The sequence below is a fragment of the Diabrotica virgifera genome, chromosome 9 (genome assembly GCF_917563875.1).
Source record: "Diabrotica virgifera virgifera chromosome 9, PGI_DIABVI_V3a".
In the NCBI taxonomy this organism is placed as follows: Eukaryota; Metazoa; Arthropoda; class Insecta; order Coleoptera; family Chrysomelidae; genus Diabrotica; species Diabrotica virgifera.
The window spans coordinates 79681148-79700504 of NC_065451.1; the positions used below are offsets into that span (position 1 = coordinate 79681148).

Genomic DNA, 19357 nt, shown 5'->3' on the forward strand with positions numbered 1-19357 from the left:
TTTGTATTATTTTTTGTATCCATTTTCAGGTTTATCAAGTTTTGTTCAAAACCGTCAAGGAGTACATATCTTACCAAGATTTTATAAATAATATTACGTTAGTATCTGCTTTATATTTAAAAAAATCGAATGATAATCATACAAACTGTGTATAGAAATAAGTGAAATTCAAACGACAGCCAGTACTAACGAAACGATATTTATTGAATTTTTATGACGTGAAAATCAAGGATTTTTAATACCTAGGACGACTTCTTCTGAATATATATTTTTATTTATAATAATCATTAGGTTAGCATTGACTTCAAATTTGAAAAGTCGATTTATGATTATTATAAAACAAAAAATTGTAATTTGCTTAAGAAGAATATACTCTACAAGCTAATCGAAAGGACTTTGTCATCTACATCTGACATGAAAAGAATGGCAGTTATTTCATGTCAGGTAATATCAGATTGTTTATAATTTGTCAAGAGTTTCTATTTTCAAAAATATTTGTGGCTCTTGAATTGAGAATAGAAACGTGATCAACAGAAGGGTGTTTCAATTAACACGTGTTATAAGTATATCAAATAAGGTACACATCAGTGTTATAGAAAAATGTGGTGGATTTTTTATTGTTTTATTACGTTTTTACATATATGTCTCCTTCAATTTAAAATTAGATGTATGATTATCTGTCGTACGCTGTTCTACAAATGCTTTATTTAACCTTCTTACATTCTTGAGGGTTGGATCATTTTTCTAATTTATCATTAGAGTATTGAAAGTAAAATTAAACTTTATTCCTAATTGATATATGTACCTATGTCTATATAAACAAAAAAAGGGTGAGGGACTTTGACAGTCCATACCAGTTTTTGAGCTGAGTAGAGAGCTACAGAAGAGGTTGCTATGGAACTCTGAGGACCTCATTGTCTTGTGACTGGTTGATTGACACCTGTTCTATGCCATTAAAAAATATGTCTGAAGTAGATTTATTTATAATAATCATTAAGTTAGTATTGGCCTCAAATTTGAAATGATTTATTATAAAAGTATAAGCAGATATTTCGTTGAACCTTCATCGATTTTCATGAAAATTGGCGAGTGGTTAGAGAATATTGGTTAGAGAACTTGCGCTTTTATCCTGGGGGTGGATTATTGAAAATAACCCCATAATTCGATAGAGGGACAAATTTTAATCAAAATTTGTTATATAAAGTTATTAAAATAAATCAAAACTTTTTGAGTTTTGAGATTTTTAATTTTTATTGAGAAAAATGCGTGTTTTTAACCGATTTTTCATCAATAACTCGAAAGCTATAAGTTTTTACATAAAATTTATTATTACCAAAATTGAAGCTAATAAAAATTGAAATAAAATCCTTACTAGAAAAACCTTTTAATGTTAACTGAATGTATATTTTTATAGTTATATGTAATTGAATGTATATTTTTTTCGGCGAGTAAAAAAATCTGAGTATTCAAGCTTAGTCCTGTCGCCAGTAGGGGTACAACGGCCTCCTTAATTCAGATGGACTTACCCAAGTTTTCTTTATGTATTTTGACCCGTAGAACACGAATTTTTTGGGTAACAGTCGATCCGGATGTCGATAAGATTGTTATAAACAAAGAACTTGAGGAATCACATAACAGCGATTTTTCGCAAAACAAAGCATTTTTTTGTATATGTTGAGTCATTCTAAGCAAAAAATGTTTTTACAAGTTTTTTCGTAGGATGCATAGTTTTCGACATAAACGAGGTTGAACTTTTAAAAAATCGAAAAATTGCAATTTTTGAACCCGAATAACTTTTGATTGAAAAATAAAATAGCAATTCTGCTTACTGCATTTGAAAGTTCAAGTCAAATTCTATCGGCCTTAAATATTTTCATTGCTAAAAAATATTTTTTTTATTGTTAAACAAAGCTTTAAACACATAGTGATTGAATGGTGTTTTCAATGCATTTCTAATTTGAAATCGAACGAGTAGGCGCGCATACAGAATTTCTACGTATATTACGTACATTAAAACGCATGCATTTGGCACGGGAAACACTATGTGTTTATAGCTTTGTTTGACAAATAAAAACTTAATTTTTAGCAATGCAAATAATCAAAACCGATGTAATTTGACTTGAACTTTCAAATGCAGTTAGCAGAATTGCTATTTTATTTTTTAATCAAAAGTTATTCCGGTTCAAAAATTGCACTTTTTCGATTTTTTGAAAGTTCAACCGCGTTTATCTCAAAAACTATGCATCCTACGAATAAACTTGTAAGACCATTTTTTGCTGAGAATCACCCAAAAAATAAAAAAAAATATTTTGTTTTGCGAAAAATCGCTGCTATGTAATTCCTCAAGTTCTTTGTTATTGTTTATAACAATCTTATCGACATCCGGATCAACTGTTACCCAAAAAATTCGTGTTCTACCGGTCAAAATACATACAAAAACTTAGGTAAGTCCATCTGAATTAAGGAGGCCGTTGTACCCCCCCTGGCGACAGGACTAGCTTAAATAACGGGAAAATGCTGCATTTTATAACATAAACTTATTAAACATTTGTTAAAGTACTTAAAATATCTATCAAATGAGCCCCTGAATATATTGATAGCATTAAAATTTATCTTTTAAAATTTTTTCCAAAAAATGTTATTTTTTTTTAAATAACTCCGTTCATTTTTACAATATCAGGTTCATCTAAAAACCATTTAAAATTTAATTCCAATTGCTATTTAACCACGTTGAATTTAATGTTTTAAACCCCTTATTTTTTAGAAATAACGGTTAAATGGCCCTGGTTGCATGGTTCTCACAGCAAAATTTAAACGTTTCTATCAGTGGCGTAGCCAGGAATTGGCTTTGGGGGGGTCTGGGGGTATGGAATACCCCCCAGGCAAAAGGGGGGCCCGGGGAAAATTTTTGAAAATTAGACCTTGAAATAGGCGTTTGGGACTCATTTAAGCATCAAAATCTTAGGTTACAAATAACTTTATTATAGTTTTCAATTCCTCTCGAAAAGGAAAAATAAACAACATTTTATTTTGTTGATTAAAACTTTAGGAAAGATGTAAAGTTGTATGTTAATGATCCTTGAGTCATAATTTGATTGATGCTCTGTCATACTGTATACTCTACCACTTTCTTATTGAAAAATACTCATATTTTAACAGATCAAAACCCATAAATATTACAAGTAATGTTCATAGAAAGGTTTCAAAACTCAATACAATTTTTTATCCGTTCATAACATTTGAAGCTATTAATGCAAAAAGGTGTTAACTTACATTTTTGTAAATTTGATCTTATCAAATGCAAAGAGGTGTTAACATCCATTTCTATTAAGTAGTAAAGCCTTTTGTCAAAAGATGGCATTAATAGCCATAAAAATGCATATAAAAAAGGAGTTAATATCCCATTATCAAAGAACCTGAAGTGCATAAAGGTGTTAACTCTCGACGTTTCTACAAGAAGCTGTTAACAGAGCAGTTAACACCTTTTTGCAGAATACGCAGAAGAAAATCTGCCTATTTTTGCGCGGTAAATCAAGCATTACAGTTGTAGTTGTTTATCAGGTGTTATTGTATGCCGTTGTGTTTGTTTTTGGTGCAATTATTTTGTTGTGAGAAGGTTTAACATAACTATTTAGTAAAAGTATTGCAAAAACAATTTAGATATAGCCAGTTTATTAATAAAACTGACGCAAATCATAGGAATTATCAGTTTTGGCTAAATTGAAGGATTCTAACCTAACTTTATGCGAAATATTAATTAGAAGATGAATCAAAACAGCAGAACTATGCGTATCTTAGGGCTTGCACAGGAATATCAAGAAGAGGAACTGTTTCAAGATTCTAGTTCGGAATATATTCCTGAAACAGATCATGGTAAGTTTTTAAATTTATAGGTGCTTAATTTTTTTGTAACTTTGAATTCGATGATAAAGACTTATTTTGCTTTGTACGAGCATAAAACATGTTTTATGCATATCATAGTATAGGTGGCGCATATTAAGTTTTTGTCTTGTTCTTTTCAGAATCTAGTTCGTCTGAGGAAGCGACAGTTTCAATAGTAAAGAAAGCAAAATATTTTTTGGGTATGTTGATTGTCTAAAATTTTGTATGTTGATTCTCAATAGATATTCTGCTCATTATTTAATTTTTTTAGATATTGGCAGTCCTGGTAATATTAATAGTATGCCTGTTCAGACCCTCGAGGTCCACACACCCGAGGAAAGTGAAAACACAGATAAAGGTCTTCTAATTCAGCAAATAGAGAATGATGATGGTAATTTCTACATATAAAGTTTTTAACTTGATTGTGTTCTATTTAAAGCAACAATTTTTAGATATGCAAGAAATCATCCCTTCTACTCAAGATAGACAGAACGCAGATATGGAACAGGAAGTAGTTTCTTCTGAAGAGGAAAATAATGCTCATATACAAGGTAAATTTTTTTACGTAATACATAGGGTAAATATTAAGTATTTAAACCAAATTTTTAGCTCCAATTCGCAAAATAAAAAAATCTAGAAAAGTTAAAGCAAAACCAGAAAATTGGAAAAGAAATGAAAAAAAGAACAACAAGGCTGCTGGAAAATCATATATAAACTATAAAGGTCAGGTGCAGCCAGCTAAAAAGTCAAGTGTCGGTAAGCCGTTGTGTAAAGAAAAATGTCGACTAAAATGTGATTCACGTTTTACGGATGAAGATAGAAGCTTACTATTTAACCACTACTATTTATTACAAAATGACGAGAAAAATCTGTACTTGTTTAGTTTGATGAAACCTATTGGAGTAAAGAGGCCCACTTTACATGCTGTTCGTACAAATTCTTATGAATATTTTTTTAAAATAAATGGAGAATCTCGGAAGGTTTGCAAAGACGCAGTTTTATCTATGCTTGACATTGGTCGAAAAAAATTTGATTTAATTCGAAATCAAATAACAGCTGGTAAATCAACTCCCAAAAAGGACGAAAGAGGCCGTCATCATAATCGGCCAAAAGCAATACCTGCAGATACCAAAATGATTGTTCATGAACATATTAAGTCTTTCCCAGCAGAAATGTCCCACTATTCTCGTAATAAGAACCCTTCTCGGCTATATTTATCACCCACCTTATCAATAAATAAGATGTTCGAGTTATATGAAGCGTACTGTGTCAAGAGGAAACTGGATAATGTTGTGTCAAAAGCAATGTACAGGAAAATATTTGTTGAAGATTTTAACTTAGGATTTGGTACTCCCCGATCGGATACTTGTAAAGTCTGCGACTCTGGTAAAGCAACAGATGAACATTCGGAGAAATTTAAGAAAGCCTTTGAAGAACAAAAAAAAGATAGGGAGTTGGCTAAAACTGATAATAGTGTTATATACATTACTTTTGACATGCAAAAAACTCTGCCATTACCTAAAATTTCCACTAGCATTGCTTTTTATTTAAGACAGGTATGGCTCTATAACTTAGGCGTGCACGTTATTAACAAAAACCAGCCAAATGGCAGGGGGTATTTTCATCTTTGGACAGAAGACAAGGGAGGTCGTGGACCTGAGGAAGTTGGAAGTTGCCTGCTAGCATTCTTAACCACTCTGAAACCACAGCAAAAACATCTTGTAGCCTGGAGTGACTCAGCAGGTGGTCAAAACAAAAACTGGTTTATTATATGTTTTTGGCATTACTTGATAAAACAAGGTGTTTTTAATACCATAGAACATAAATTCCCTGAAGTGGGCCATACATTTATGGATTCCGACCGGGATTTTGCGGCTGTCGAAAAAGAAGTAAGAAAGCATCAGAATATTTACACAGTGGATGAGTACGTAAACACCATGGTACAGTCCAGGAAAAAAACTCCTTTTCATATTATTAGAATGGAAGACAAGTTTGTGGATGTTAAGCGATTACCTAATAATTTGCAACTAATAAATAAAAAAAAAGCTGACAATGGTGAAAAAATATCATTTAAAGATGTAAAGTGGATAAAAATTACGGAATTTGGTAAAACAAAATACAGATATTCTCTAAATGATGATGAAAATTGGAAAGAAGTTTCCATTCTAAAAAGTAAAGGAACTGCAACACGCCAGTCAACTTCAAGTACAGGTGAAATATTATTGCCAGTGGATAAAAGTAGGCCAATAGCATCTAAAAAATATGAAAATATTCAACAGCAAATGCCATACATTCCAGAAAACTTGCGGGCTTTTTACCATGGCCTCAGAAAAGAAGACGATAATGAAATGTTTTTTATTAACTATAAGTTACACAAATTTTGTAGTTTTTTTTAACAATAAACTTTTTTGATCTCCTTTTTATGTGTTATTTGATTCTCAAATGTAAAAATATGTTTGTACAAAAAGGTGTTAACTTACATTTTTTTCGTAATTTGTATAAAAACTCTGTTAGTCTTATTGATTTATAGGATTATGTGTATCCTCAAAAAATTGTGGGTTAATTTATTTAACACTTGTTTTTGTAAAATGCGCATTGAATTATTAGCAAAAAAGTTCTAGTCAATAAACTTTGATCTTAATTATCTCACATTATGAAATTTGCTGGTTAACACCTTCTTGCATTAATAGCTTCATTTATTATGTGCACAAAATTAGAAAGTTTACTTTCAATACAATCCTGAATTGGTAATACATATGATGTGCCCTACTAATGGAACTGCAACCTTCTTGGAGTTCTTGTGTATTGGCAGATGATTTCTTCTGTCTTCACTTGCAAATCTCGATGTATGGATAAGAGTGCAAGGGAAGTGAGCCTTTCTTCACCTATTGAATTTCTTAAATAGGTCTTCAGTCTTTTCAGTATTAAAAATGATCTGGAAAATTAAAAAAAGCTGGAATCTTTTGAACTTTAAAGTGAGGTAATGAGTAATATTACTGACGAACTGTCTAGTATTATTAAAAATTGTTACAACTTCAATAAATTACAATGAAGAAAACATATTACTAGAACAACTAAAAAGAACGATATTAACTATTTATAGTTCAAAGTAAACTCATCAAAGTTTATAGGAAATATTGTATAATAATTTACCTTTCAACTGATGCTGTTGTGACAGGGAGGACTGCCAATATACCAAGCAGAATCTTCATGTTAGGAAAAGCATCATCTTCGTCCTTCAAAGCCTTTAGCACCGAAGTAGCAGTTTTAGGCGTAACCTGGGCAATCTTCCAGTGGCTTTTCCATAACTCCCACTCCGCATTCAAGATGTCCCGGTTTGTATGGACCAAATCGGATTGGTAAAAATCCAAGGCAGGCTCCAGATCAGTGAACTGCCTTTGTTGGATATTGTAAGGAAGTACACTGTCTAGGCCAATTAACACATCTCTGTGGCTGGTGAATCTTTCGGTCAGTGAAGATGATATTTCGTCAATATACGGTTAACATATAGATCTCCTGTAATACTCCTCTGGGTTGTTGGCTTCTACGTTCGATCTAAATCTTTGTGTGCTTACGACTCTCGGGGTTTTTGGTTTGATACCAAGTTTCTCTCCCATATCTTCAGCTCTTCTATACAGTTGTAAGAACTCTTTGTCGCCTTCTTTTCTCATTTCGGAAAATCTTTGTTGTACCAACTTAATCTTGAGCATAGCTGAACTCAAGTCGATCGACTCTTTTTGCAAATACTTGGATACTATGTATGTCAAAGACATCATTTTGTTCATAATGGTCAAAGTTATGAAGTCAAATTTGCACAAGCATGCATGGAAACTGGATGCTTTTGATCCGTGCTCATCGCCTCATTCAATGACTTTTTCTAAAGCACCAACAATGCACTCAAACGATTCTTGGAATACGCTGACAGCATCATGCCTCTCTACCCATCGTGTCTCTGAGGCGCTGTGGAGTGTGCTGTTGTCTTTGCCTGCAGCGGAAAGGGCATCTCTCAGGACTTTGGTGCGCTTTGCAGACGCACGAAAAAAGCTACACACTTCGGAAATTGTTGACAAACAGTTCCAAACACACGGGATTTTGCTGGCGTCACTGAGACATAAGTTCAGGCAATGTGACGAGCAGTGGGTGTACACAGATTTGGGGTATTCTTTTTTGATCAGAGCCTGTACTCATGTAAAAGCTCCGCGCATTGCTGAAGCACCGTCGTATCCTTGGCCTCATATTGTTCAAATCCAATCCAAACTTCTTAAGCTGACTTTTAATTGTTTCTGCAAGCCCAGCTCCAGTCAAATCAAATACTGGAACAAACGTGATAAAATCTCTAAGTTCCAGAATGGTACTGTCAACATATCGAAAACAAAGTGAAAACTGCTCTACCCTCGAAATGTCTGTGGTTTCGTCTGCAAGGACAGAAAAGAATTTAGCTTGGTTTACTCTTTTCAAAATTGATTCTTGCATTTGATTACCGATGAATTTGATTCTGCGACTTCTTTTGTCACTCATATTTCCGAATTCACAAATTCTTTTTAGACAACACGCTGCTCAATCAAACAGTTGAATAATGGTAAGCTATCGTAAGTGCGATTACGTTAGTTGAACACCCAAACAGTTCCACATTCTCGGCCAAATTTTTATTAAACAAACGTAACGTCCTTTGCGATAGTTTACTACTGCAGTACTTAAGTAGTTTACAATAGTTTCACATTACGTTTTAAACCAGAATGAAAAGTATCACTTACGATACTTTACCCCCAGGAAATTCGCGTTGAGATGTACCTATTAAAAATATAATCAGAAAACAGCGAAATTTGGAGTTACGATAGTTTACCTCTGAGGTACCGATATAGAGTTCTTGCACTTCAAGGGGCAAAATTTTAAAAACAAAATGCCGAAACATGGAGCATACATCATCTGCGCCTTTTTTTGCCACATACTCATCAGACGTATAAAAAATTGCTTGCTGCGTTGAAAGTACATGAATATTGAAACTAACAAAATTCAGTTGGCGCCGATAGTAGACATCATTAATCGTAATGTTAGGACACGGCAGGTTTTTTTGAAAGTCCATGGTCACAGATTCCATCGTGATTGATTTCATGGAACGTCTTCGGTAATTTTTTTTAATGTATAAAAACGCTCACCTCTCTTAAGATGCACCTCTCTTTCTGTCGGCTTTGTTTGCAGATTCTGACTTGTTTCTTCTTTCTCAGTGGCAGTTTTAAGCTTCTCCAGCGCTAAAATTTGTGACTTAAAGGAATCACATGTACTACAAGAATCCTTACGTGGATAACCAAAGGAAAGGTTGAAGTCGTTCTCAAAAATCCCACGAAATGATTCATACGAAATTTTATGTTCTGGATAGTTAGTTAAGTACATGGTATGTAGCTTTGAAATATTTAACTCAGCAGGAAGGTAAATTTTGTTGGTGTCTTTTAAAGAATAGTGTGATTTTCTCCCTTTAAGAGATTTCAAATAAGTAAATACAGTGGAACCTCGATAACTCGGATTAATCGGGACCGCGACCGATCCGGGTTATCGAAAATCCGAGATAGCCGGAGAATATGGTAAAAATTAATAAAATACGGTATACTTACAGATAAACTCCGTTAGAATTGAAATAACATGAAATATATTTATAAATATGCACAGTACCTACTCACTAAAATTACTAAAAAAAACACCAAACCCAAATGGAAGCGAACAATACAAGACACACAATACTAAAGACCATTGTTTATAAAAGAATTTTTTAAATAGTCTTTCCTAAACAATGCTGACAGTTTGAAATAAAAAGGAATAGATACTACAGACAGGTGGCTGTTGTTTCTGCGGCGTGTGCTATGAGTCATTTTTAATATCGTATAGTTCAAATTACACACATAAGTACACATTATCTCTCAAATATTATATTACATACATTTTTATTGTTGAAAGGTTTGTCTGATAATTAACTATTTTGATTGGAAATAAGCCACAATTAAATTGAAAAATACAAAATATTGAAAATCAAAATGTTTATCTGATGAAAATCGGTCCGGGTTAGCCGGACTTCCGGGTTATCGGGGGCCGACTTATCGGGGTTCCACTGTACCTTTTGTTTGGTTTCTTGTGAAAGTTTGTGGGGTCTTGTTGAATGTTTTCCACGACAGTCAGTGGGAGATTGACCAGCACCAACCAGAGCACTCCTTATGTACCTAACCTTGTCCTCACTAATACCATGAAGCGACATGAACGCTTTTAAGCAGACCTTAACATCACAGACAACATTGTCTTTTAACAAACGAACTCTATGAAAATGAAGCTACATTATATCTATTCTCTAGCCGCTGAAAAGATGGACTGATCACGTGAACGCCACACACTCTAAAACGTTCCTCTCCCGATGTTACACTTTTCCTACGTTTACACCGCTCAACAAAAGCGAAAATTCTCGCTATAATATATTTTATAGGGTTTGTTACGGGTTATTGATTAACATTTAATTTAAACATTATATTGGCTTTTGCGTATAGATTTAAAATCTAAATTTCAATTTTTATATATAGGGTGGACATATAAAAAAGTTTATATATGTTAAAAGTAGTATGTAAACAATAAAAATAAAAGATAAATTCGGTTTATAAATTTGATGGAAGGCGATTCGTTTGAATATAATAGAATATCTTTATGCGTAAGAATCGGTTGAAAAACAAATATATGATTTAAATGATTGAAAAACACGTTTTTGTTTCTATGAACCTTGTAAAATTTAAATTTAGTAAACTTTAGTAAAATTTAAAATTAATAATTGTAAAAGTAAATGTTAAATATATGTATGTATAGTTTGTTATTTCCTGACCGTGCTTATTGAAAATGGCAAGTAGCTGAAACGTTTAAGCAAGAATAAAGTGTTATTTATCAAACTGACAAACCCAGGAATTAAAAAGTTTCTATATTTGGCAGTAGTTATTAGATTTTAAGGAAATACCGAAACAGGTCGATTTTTGTTCTAAGGGGGGCACATTTTTTCTATACATACATCTGTTATTTGTCAACCCCCACCCTTCCACATCCCTGACACCTTATTTTTAAATAGGGAATAGTGATCTTGTGGTAGCTCATTTAAAAGAGAATTCAATTCTCTATTCAGTAATATAAACATTATCATCATTATTTATACAGGGTGGGTGGATGGCGGTACAAACTTCGAAGAGGCAGGTGGATGGTTGGAGCTGGCTTGAACATTGAATTTAAGCGAAAAACAATGTTTATTTGTGAAATAAACTTTATTTCTGTTTTCTCGCAACAGTAAAATATATTTTAAATAAAATAAATTACATACATTCTTCTTTTTTTGTTAGGGTTGAAGGGTTTGAAGGGAGGGGGTTGACAAATGACAGATGTATGTATCGTAAAAATGTGTCCCGCTTAGAATAAAAATAGACCTGTTTCGTCATTTCGGCATGTAATATAAATACAATAATATCAGGAATATTACAATAATTTCATTAAAAAATAATCTTACCTGTTTTAATATTTTTCTTGGAATGATAACTTTTGTAACAACCCCCTAAACAGATGGGCCCTTTGCATTCTGGACATCCAGTCGCTACAGCTCAACAGCTGTGAGCTTCTGTGAGCTAATTGTATATTTGCACATCCATGGGAGTTCTTTTGGCGTTTCTGACGTTTGCTAGTTGACGGTAAATATGAAGGAGAATGTCTTTACATGAAATTTGTGGCCGCTAGTCGATCAAACATTTCACTGCATTGTCTTCCAGCTCGTACTGTTTTAAAGACTCCATCATGCGAAGAAAAACAATTTTTTTCCTGCCACTTGATGGGTTTTCTGACCCATTCAACTGCAGATATTTGTATGTCTGATTTATCTACTGTTCGTATATTTTGCGTATAATCGATGACAAAATCGGGTTTTATCACGTTTTCTCCTCGATTATTATTAGTTGATGTAAGTTTGCCATCGTCATTTGTTGTCAGCATATAAAAAACACGTTTGTCTTTCCACCTCATTGCTAAAATATTGTCACTGGTTCTCATAACGAAAGTCCCACGCGGTACTTCTTGCGGAAATTTTGGAAATTGTTATTCTCTATATACAATATATGTCCTTTATTTTCATATTTCGTTATAAAATGTGTACTGTACTACCACTAAATTCTAATAAATTGTTCCGCACTATATCTGTTGTAGCACTTACGTAAACTAATAAATCTAGTACCATTCCAGTTTCACAATCACACAGCACAAATATTTTCACTCCAAATCAGTGTCTTTTCGAGGAGGTATATTGCCTAAAATGATGCCATAATTTAATCACTATCAGAGTCTTCCGATGAGGAACTATCGTTACCTAAATTAATAATAATTGGTTCTATTACCCGTTCGATAATAAAATCCAATTGCCACATCTTGGATATAATTCCATCAACATGATTGACAGCATTTTGCCAATTATTGGCTGTAACATTACTTAAGGCTTGGTTGAACAATACCTTTACGTCGGATATCTTGTATGTACTATTGTTCCTCGCAACTTCGCCTTTTACTTGCGCCCAAATTAGTTCGATGGGGTTTAACTCACAATGGTACGGTGGTAACCTCAGCACACACCTACCTGTGAGTTTAACCATTTCGTCTACCACATATTTCTGTTCAATAGATTATCTTTTACCAATGCTAATAGTTCTGCCTTGACCATATCATCAGTGTATGGAATATTCTTTTGTCGTAACCAACTTTGAATATCAGCCTTCCGCATGGCACTGGTTGGCATTTTTTCGTATTTCCTACTGTGGTATGCTGCATTGTCTAAGACAATAACCGTATTTTGAGGTAGAGTTGGTAGAATTCTTTGTAACCACTGCTCGAAAACATCTGAATTCATATCTTCGTGGTAGTCACCAGTTTTCTTAGACTCGAACAATAGCAATCCATTATCGACAAACCCATCTTTGGAACCGATATGTAAGACAATGAGTCTTTTTCCTTTTCCAGAAGGATGCTTAAGTCCTGTAGCTAGGCCTTCCACATGCGCTTGTCGAGCACTGGTAATTGATATATCTGTCCAAACTTTGTCAACAGTATGGCCAGCGTTGACCCAAGTCTCATCCAGATAGAAGATACTTCGATTTTCCTGTTTATACTGCTTTATACTTCGCAAGTATCGACGCCTCCACGATATAATCTCATTTTTTTCCTTTAGGACACTATTTCGGCATCTTTTCTTAAAGCTGCAAAAATAATAGTTTTAAAATAATTATACTATCATAGAGCGTGTAGAATCAAACCGCCTTCAATAAACAGCGAAAATATAGTGATGTAACGAATATCATTTTTGAACATTCGCGAATAGGAATGAGAATATTTGTTAATAACATTCGCTAATGAGGATGCGATTAATTCTATTTTTGTAATGTTTTGTAAATGTATAGTGAGAAGTTAAGAAGGTAGGCGCAGATATTCGGGTCAATGCTTTTTAAATGCATTAATTTTTTTTCGAATCCTGGAAAAAGTAATAAAGATTTTTTTTTAAATGTAAACGCAAAATGAAAAATTATATTATTACCGATGGCCGAAGTCTCTTAGAATAAATAAAAAGTTTCTGTTGAATGATCTATTTGAAATTAAAAATTACTCTAAATTTTCTCTTCTTTTTAACCCCTGTAACTTATCAAAATATACATTATAAAAGTTTTCAGGGTCTCCCGTTCCTCGGTAATGATGGAATCTTTCATTCTGTGTTTAAATTTTTCAAAAATACTTGTTAGTTTTCTCAAGATTCGTAAAAATCAATGCATTAAAAACACATTGGCGCGAAATTTTGCGCTTACGCCCTTAATTGATATTTAGTGTAAATCAATCTCAGTAATAACCCTCGGTAATAATGTAATCTTTCATTCTGCGTTTAAATTTTTCAGAAATATTTATTAGTTTTTCCAGGATTCGAAAAAAATTAATGCATTTAAAAAACATTAGCGCGAAATGGGTTCATTTTTTTCGAATCCTGAGAAAACTAATAAGTATTGTTGAAAAAATTAAACGCAGAATGAATAATTACATTATTACCGAGGACCAAAGTCCATATGGAAAACTTTTTTATTATTAATTTTACGAAAAAAAGTTATTCTTTATAAAAAGCTCTGCATGGCCCAAAACCTAAGAATTAACCATCAAATATCAAATTTTTTGAATATTATACGAGGTATGTCAAAAAGTTTGAATTTCACTCAAGAGTAAAGTAGCTTTATTTTTCGTAATATTGGAAATTGCTATTATGAAAAGTTGTTTGGAATTAAAAACTATATTCTAATTAGCAATTACATCCTTCTAATTGAAAATTTTTTTTTTGAGAAATTATGGATAACTATCATTATTTTTTCAGTTATTTCAATTCTGATAACTCTTTTATTATTAATTTTACGAAAAAAAGTGATTCTTAATAAAAAGTTCTAGATGGTCTAAAACTTAAAATACAACTATCTTATATCAAATTTTATCAATTTTATACGAGGTATGTCAAAAAAGATAAATTTAGATCAAAAGTAAAGTACCTTTATAGTTCAGAATATTTCAATTAGAAGGATGTAATTACATACTGAAACATAGTTTTTAATTCTAAATAACTTTTCATAATAACAATTTTCGATATTGTAAAAAATAAACGTTTTTTACTCTTGAGCTAAATTCATATTTTTTGACATACCTCGTATAAAATTGATAAAATTTGACAAAAGATGGTTGCATTTTAGATTTTAGACCATGCATAACTTTTTATTGAGAATCACTTTTTTTCGTAAAATTAATAATAAAAGAGTTATCTGAATTAAAGTAACTGAAAATTATGTTAGTTATCCATAATTTTTCAAAAAACAAATTTTTCAATTAGAAGGATGTAATTGCATACTAGAATACAGTTTTTAATTCCAAATAACTTTTCATAATAGCAATTTTCAATATTGTGAAAAATAAAGCTACTTTACTCTTGAGTGAAATTCAAACTTTTTGACATACCTCGTATAATATTCAAAAAATTTGATATTTGATGGTTAAATCTTAGGTTTTTGACCATGCAGAGCTTTTTATAAAGAATAACTTTTTTCGGTAAAATTAATAATAAAAAAGTTTTCCATATGGATACAACTTACAAGGACATACTGTAGAAGTTATCAGGGACTTTCGGCCCTTGGTAATAAGTTAATCTTTTATTCTGCGTTTACATTTGTCGAAAATATTTATTAGTTTTCTCAGCATTCGAAAGAAATTAATGAATGCATTTAAAACACATTGGCGCAAAATTTTGCACCTACGTCCTTTGATATTTAGATATACCTATTGATATTTAGTGTAAATTAATCTGAGTTTTAAGCTTTATTACATAATACCAAATAATAAAATAAAGTAGGGAAGGCTGATGATGTGATTATATGAGGTTAAGTAAACTTTTCTTAATACAAAAAACGATGAGAAGTGAATAAATTTTAATTAAATTAACCTAATGTTATCTTCAAATCATTTTTTTTTCAATATTCATATTCTCAAAATATTAGCACTAAAGTTCGCAAATTCGAGTGAAAATGCGCATATGCAGGAATATGCGAATATTCGCGAACGCGAATATTCGTTACTTCACTATCATATTACATATTAACATTAAAAATCATACTCACCGAAAATTAATTGATTTCAATACTTTTCCCAAAGTAGTCTTCTTTAGATTAGGGATGTGAGGATTTTCAGAAATTTTCTGAAGAATTTTTTGGATTGTTGGAAGCTCATTATTTAAGAAGAAACTGTGAACAATCCGACGAATCATATTCTTATGTTGATCTGTAATTGTATCAAGAACTTTGTTTCCTCTATGGTACGCAACTGCTGGTCTAAATTCACCATTATTTTCGCGATGTTCTTGTAAAACATTATAAACTGATGACTTGGTGATACCTAAAATTTAAAAATATAATAAACATTATTGTTGACATAATAATGCTAATAGTTACCTGTAGCCTCAGCAGTGAATTTTACAATCTTTCCCGGTTCTGCTAACTCTTGGGATGCTTTTTTTATAAGTGTTCATTATTACACCTTTTTCCTCAACAGGTAAATGTCTTTTTTTGATCTTCTTCGTGGAGGTGAAAGAGTATTTCCATCCATATTTAATAAACGTAACACACAATTATTAATAATACTCGTTAATAAACGTAAACCGTAATCCACAAAAATTTAATACAAATTAATTAACGTACGCGTAAACTCTACACACAATTTTGAGCAATGCCGGACTGCCAACAAAATAATTCACCAGCCAGCGGAAGTGCAAAGCACAAATAAAAATAACGACCGTGTAAACAGTTTCTTAGAAGGTCTGGTTACGGAGGGCCTGTCGATGTTTACATCGAGTGAACATGCGACCTTCGATTTCATCTTTTAGGCGGCTCCACTTTAGGATCTGCATTTCGAGGTCGTCTTTGAAATATAGGCAACGCTGTAATGAGGCCACTCAAATAAGAGTTCTGCTTTTCTCTATTTCCCAGCAGATTATACTGTCGAATGATTCGTTTTCGTTCCTCTTCTGGTATATTCTGAAAGCATTTAAGTCTTTTGCACAAACAATCCGGCCCAAGCTCGTGAGACGCTGCTCGCAAATCTCTCATAACATCCCTAACTCGACCTGTTGTTTTTCGTTTCTTACTCATTGGTTTTCTGAACGAGTCATCAGTTTCACTGCAACTGTCTGAGTAGTCACTTTCCATTATTCTTAAACACAGGTACACAAAAAACTGACAAATAACACGCTCTCGACAATACAAAGAAACGGCTTTGTTGCTAAACAACAACTAACAGACTGACAAAAGTGTACAACACAAAATGCCGGTAACGGATTACTACAATATTATTTGACTCACGGGGTTCTTCCATACATGCGCCATGACTGACGGGGTTTTTCCCCAGTACCTCATATTTTCTAACGTGGATTTTTAGTAGATTGACGGTGTTTTGTACAAAAGCTAATAAATGTTTAAAAACTATTCGTTTGAAGCCACTCGATAGCGTCATCAGCCCATTTCATGAAAAAATTGACTAACGGGGTTTTTCGCCTGTGCCCTTCTCAGGTTACTGTCAACTCCGATAAATATTTTGCGAATTGTCATTATTTTTGACAATGCTAAGCGTTGTATGAAGAATTTATCTAATTATTAAATCATTGGATGTTTCAAGGAGAACGACAATGTCTGACTTCATAATCCAAAGAAGCGAAAGGGTTTTTGTCCCAAGTTAATATTGTTACAATTTCGAACTTAGTGCAAAAATTTATAGGGATTTACATAAAATTGGCTACAAAATTAAGCAGGATTTGAAAAAATTGAATTTTATTTCGTTTTATGGGGTTTTAGAACAAGCAAAACTTTTGATCAAGGATGAAATTTTTCGCTAAAATTGAAAATAAAAAATTTTTCCTCTTGGGCACCCCATCGTGGACACACTGTATAATTCAAGATTGTGTGGAGAAATGCAATTAGGGAAGCCGATCCCGCATAGGGATAAGGCAAAGAGAATGATAAGGTAAATAAAATATATTAAATGCATTGTGATTTTTAATAAAAAATGTAAATATGTTATGAACTAAAAACTAACTAAATAACTATAGTTATTAATAGTTATTAACATTAAACACTAAATTACAACTAAACTATTCTAAAAATGACTTCGCACCATCATACGCCACCTCTGAAAGTTTAATTTCTAAAAGGGTTCTAGGCCCTTGGGGCATATGCTGTAACAGTTCCGATATGCGTTGGCATATCGGATTCACAGTAACTGGTTGTGGTGGTGGTTCTTCATTAATTCTTTTTATGGTATCGAGAATTGCCCCCTCGACTTTATCTCTTTTTGGAGTTGCTACTAGGGGCTCGCTTTCTTCACCACCTAAAACAGGCACATGTGGCGACGAAGCACTATCACTACCAATTAAATTTACTTTTGGTGATTAACTATCACTAGCACTACAGCTTGGTTTTATATTTAATAATGAAGAACTACCGCCACAACTTGGTTTGATATTGGAAACTGTGTTTTTATAGCTCACAGTATCCTTGAGGAAGTGGAGAGAATCAAAATACTCCCATTTTTTTCTTTACTGCACCAGATTCATTGAGGGTGTAATCATATCGGATCCTCACATATGTGTCTCTCAGATTTCTCCACTTCTTTGATAAGAACTCGATGGAGTATTGGCGATTTTCTCCAAACACTGTATAGATCTCCTGCCACATTTTATCCCGGGTTGTTTTAGAGCGTACTTTGATTGGGAGTCTCCAGTCCCACAAAGGAGGTCTATCCATTACACATGCAATAAGTAACTCCTCCACAGTACATTCCTGTTCAACCTACAAAACAATAAAAATGTGAAAAATGTTTTGAAAAAAATTTCTACAAATCTTACATTTTCGACTTCGTACAACTCTTCCATATTTTCTTGGATCTCCATTGCTTCAAGATTATCCATAATAACAATAATTCAATTCAATAATTATAATTTACAATACCACACCAAACAGCAAAGGCAAAGAAATGACAAATGTCGAACAATAAACAAAAAATTGACCATTGACAGTTGACGGTTTATAAGGATTTTCGTATCTGATAATCGCAACCATATGACAGCTGCTAAACTAGCTACTACAAAAAGAGACGATTTTCGTATGTCGGATATCGGAGATCGGATACATGGGACGTCGCCCTTACTCTACCCCGACTTACGCGAACCCACAGTTGCGCGATTTTCAAATCTTGTCGATTAGTCATTTGAACGCAACACAATCGCTCGATTATCGATGAAATAGAATTACCACCCTCATGATTGATCATCCAATATAGATATTTGGACTATTCGCACGAAATCAGCACATCACTAGAATTTATTTTGTATTAGATATTTCTTATCTATAGTTTTGTCTGCGAGTGGGTGTTTGTCATGTGTTTGTTATTTTTATGAAATTAGTAATGCGATTAAAGAAGTTGTTGATAGTGATGACGTTGAAGAACTGTTGAATTTCCACAATCGGGAGCTAACTATTGATGACCTCATAGAAATGCATGAGGAAGAACAACAACAAGGCATGATGAAGAACTTTGTTCTGGTTCTTCCATGAGGCATGATTGTTTGGATCCAGTTTAAACTGAAGATCAAATAACGGTTGGAAACTTTACTGAAGGTATCAGTTTAATTGAAAAGGGCTTACAAATTTTAGAAAATATAACAAAGATCGCATTTCTTCTACCAAACAAGGGATAACAAAATTATTAGCCTGCTATGAAGAAATTTTGCGGGAGAAAACAAATCTTTAAGTTTTTTCTTGTTAGATTTTCTACATCAAAATAAATTAAATTGACAATTTTATATTTGTATATGGTATTTTTTTAGCTTCCGGTCCCAATTAAAAATAATTTATATACATACATA

At 32.8% G+C, this 19357-nt stretch overlaps 1 protein-coding gene across 1 annotated transcript; it reads right to left on the minus strand.

The window, feature by feature from the left end:
• Window positions 1-12532: 12532 nt before the first annotated feature.
• Window positions 12533-16646, minus strand: LOC126891030 (uncharacterized). Its single transcript, XM_050660209.1, has 3 exons — window positions 16505-16646; window positions 15564-15837; window positions 12533-13127 (listed from the first exon to the last, which is right to left on the minus strand). The coding sequence occupies exons 1-3, from the start codon at window positions 16644-16646 to the stop codon at window positions 12533-12535; spliced, it is 1011 nt and encodes a 336-aa protein (XP_050516166.1).
• Between the last annotated feature and the right edge of the window lie 2711 nt (window positions 16647-19357).

Bases quoted from the DNA above. Each gene is read 5' to 3' on its own strand.
- LOC126891030 (XM_050660209.1), bottom strand. From the start codon at position 16,646: ATGGAAAGTGACTACTCAGACAGTTGCAGTGAAACTGATGACTCGTTC. The intron at 15,838-16,504 runs GTTTGTGCAAAA...TTTAAATTTTAG, and splicing joins TCACGAGCTTGGGCCGGATT to GTATCACCAAGTCATCAGTT. The intron at 13,128-15,563 runs GTGAGTATGATT...TTATTTTTGCAG, and splicing joins TTGAAATCAATTAATTTTCG to CTTTAAGAAAAGATGCCGAA.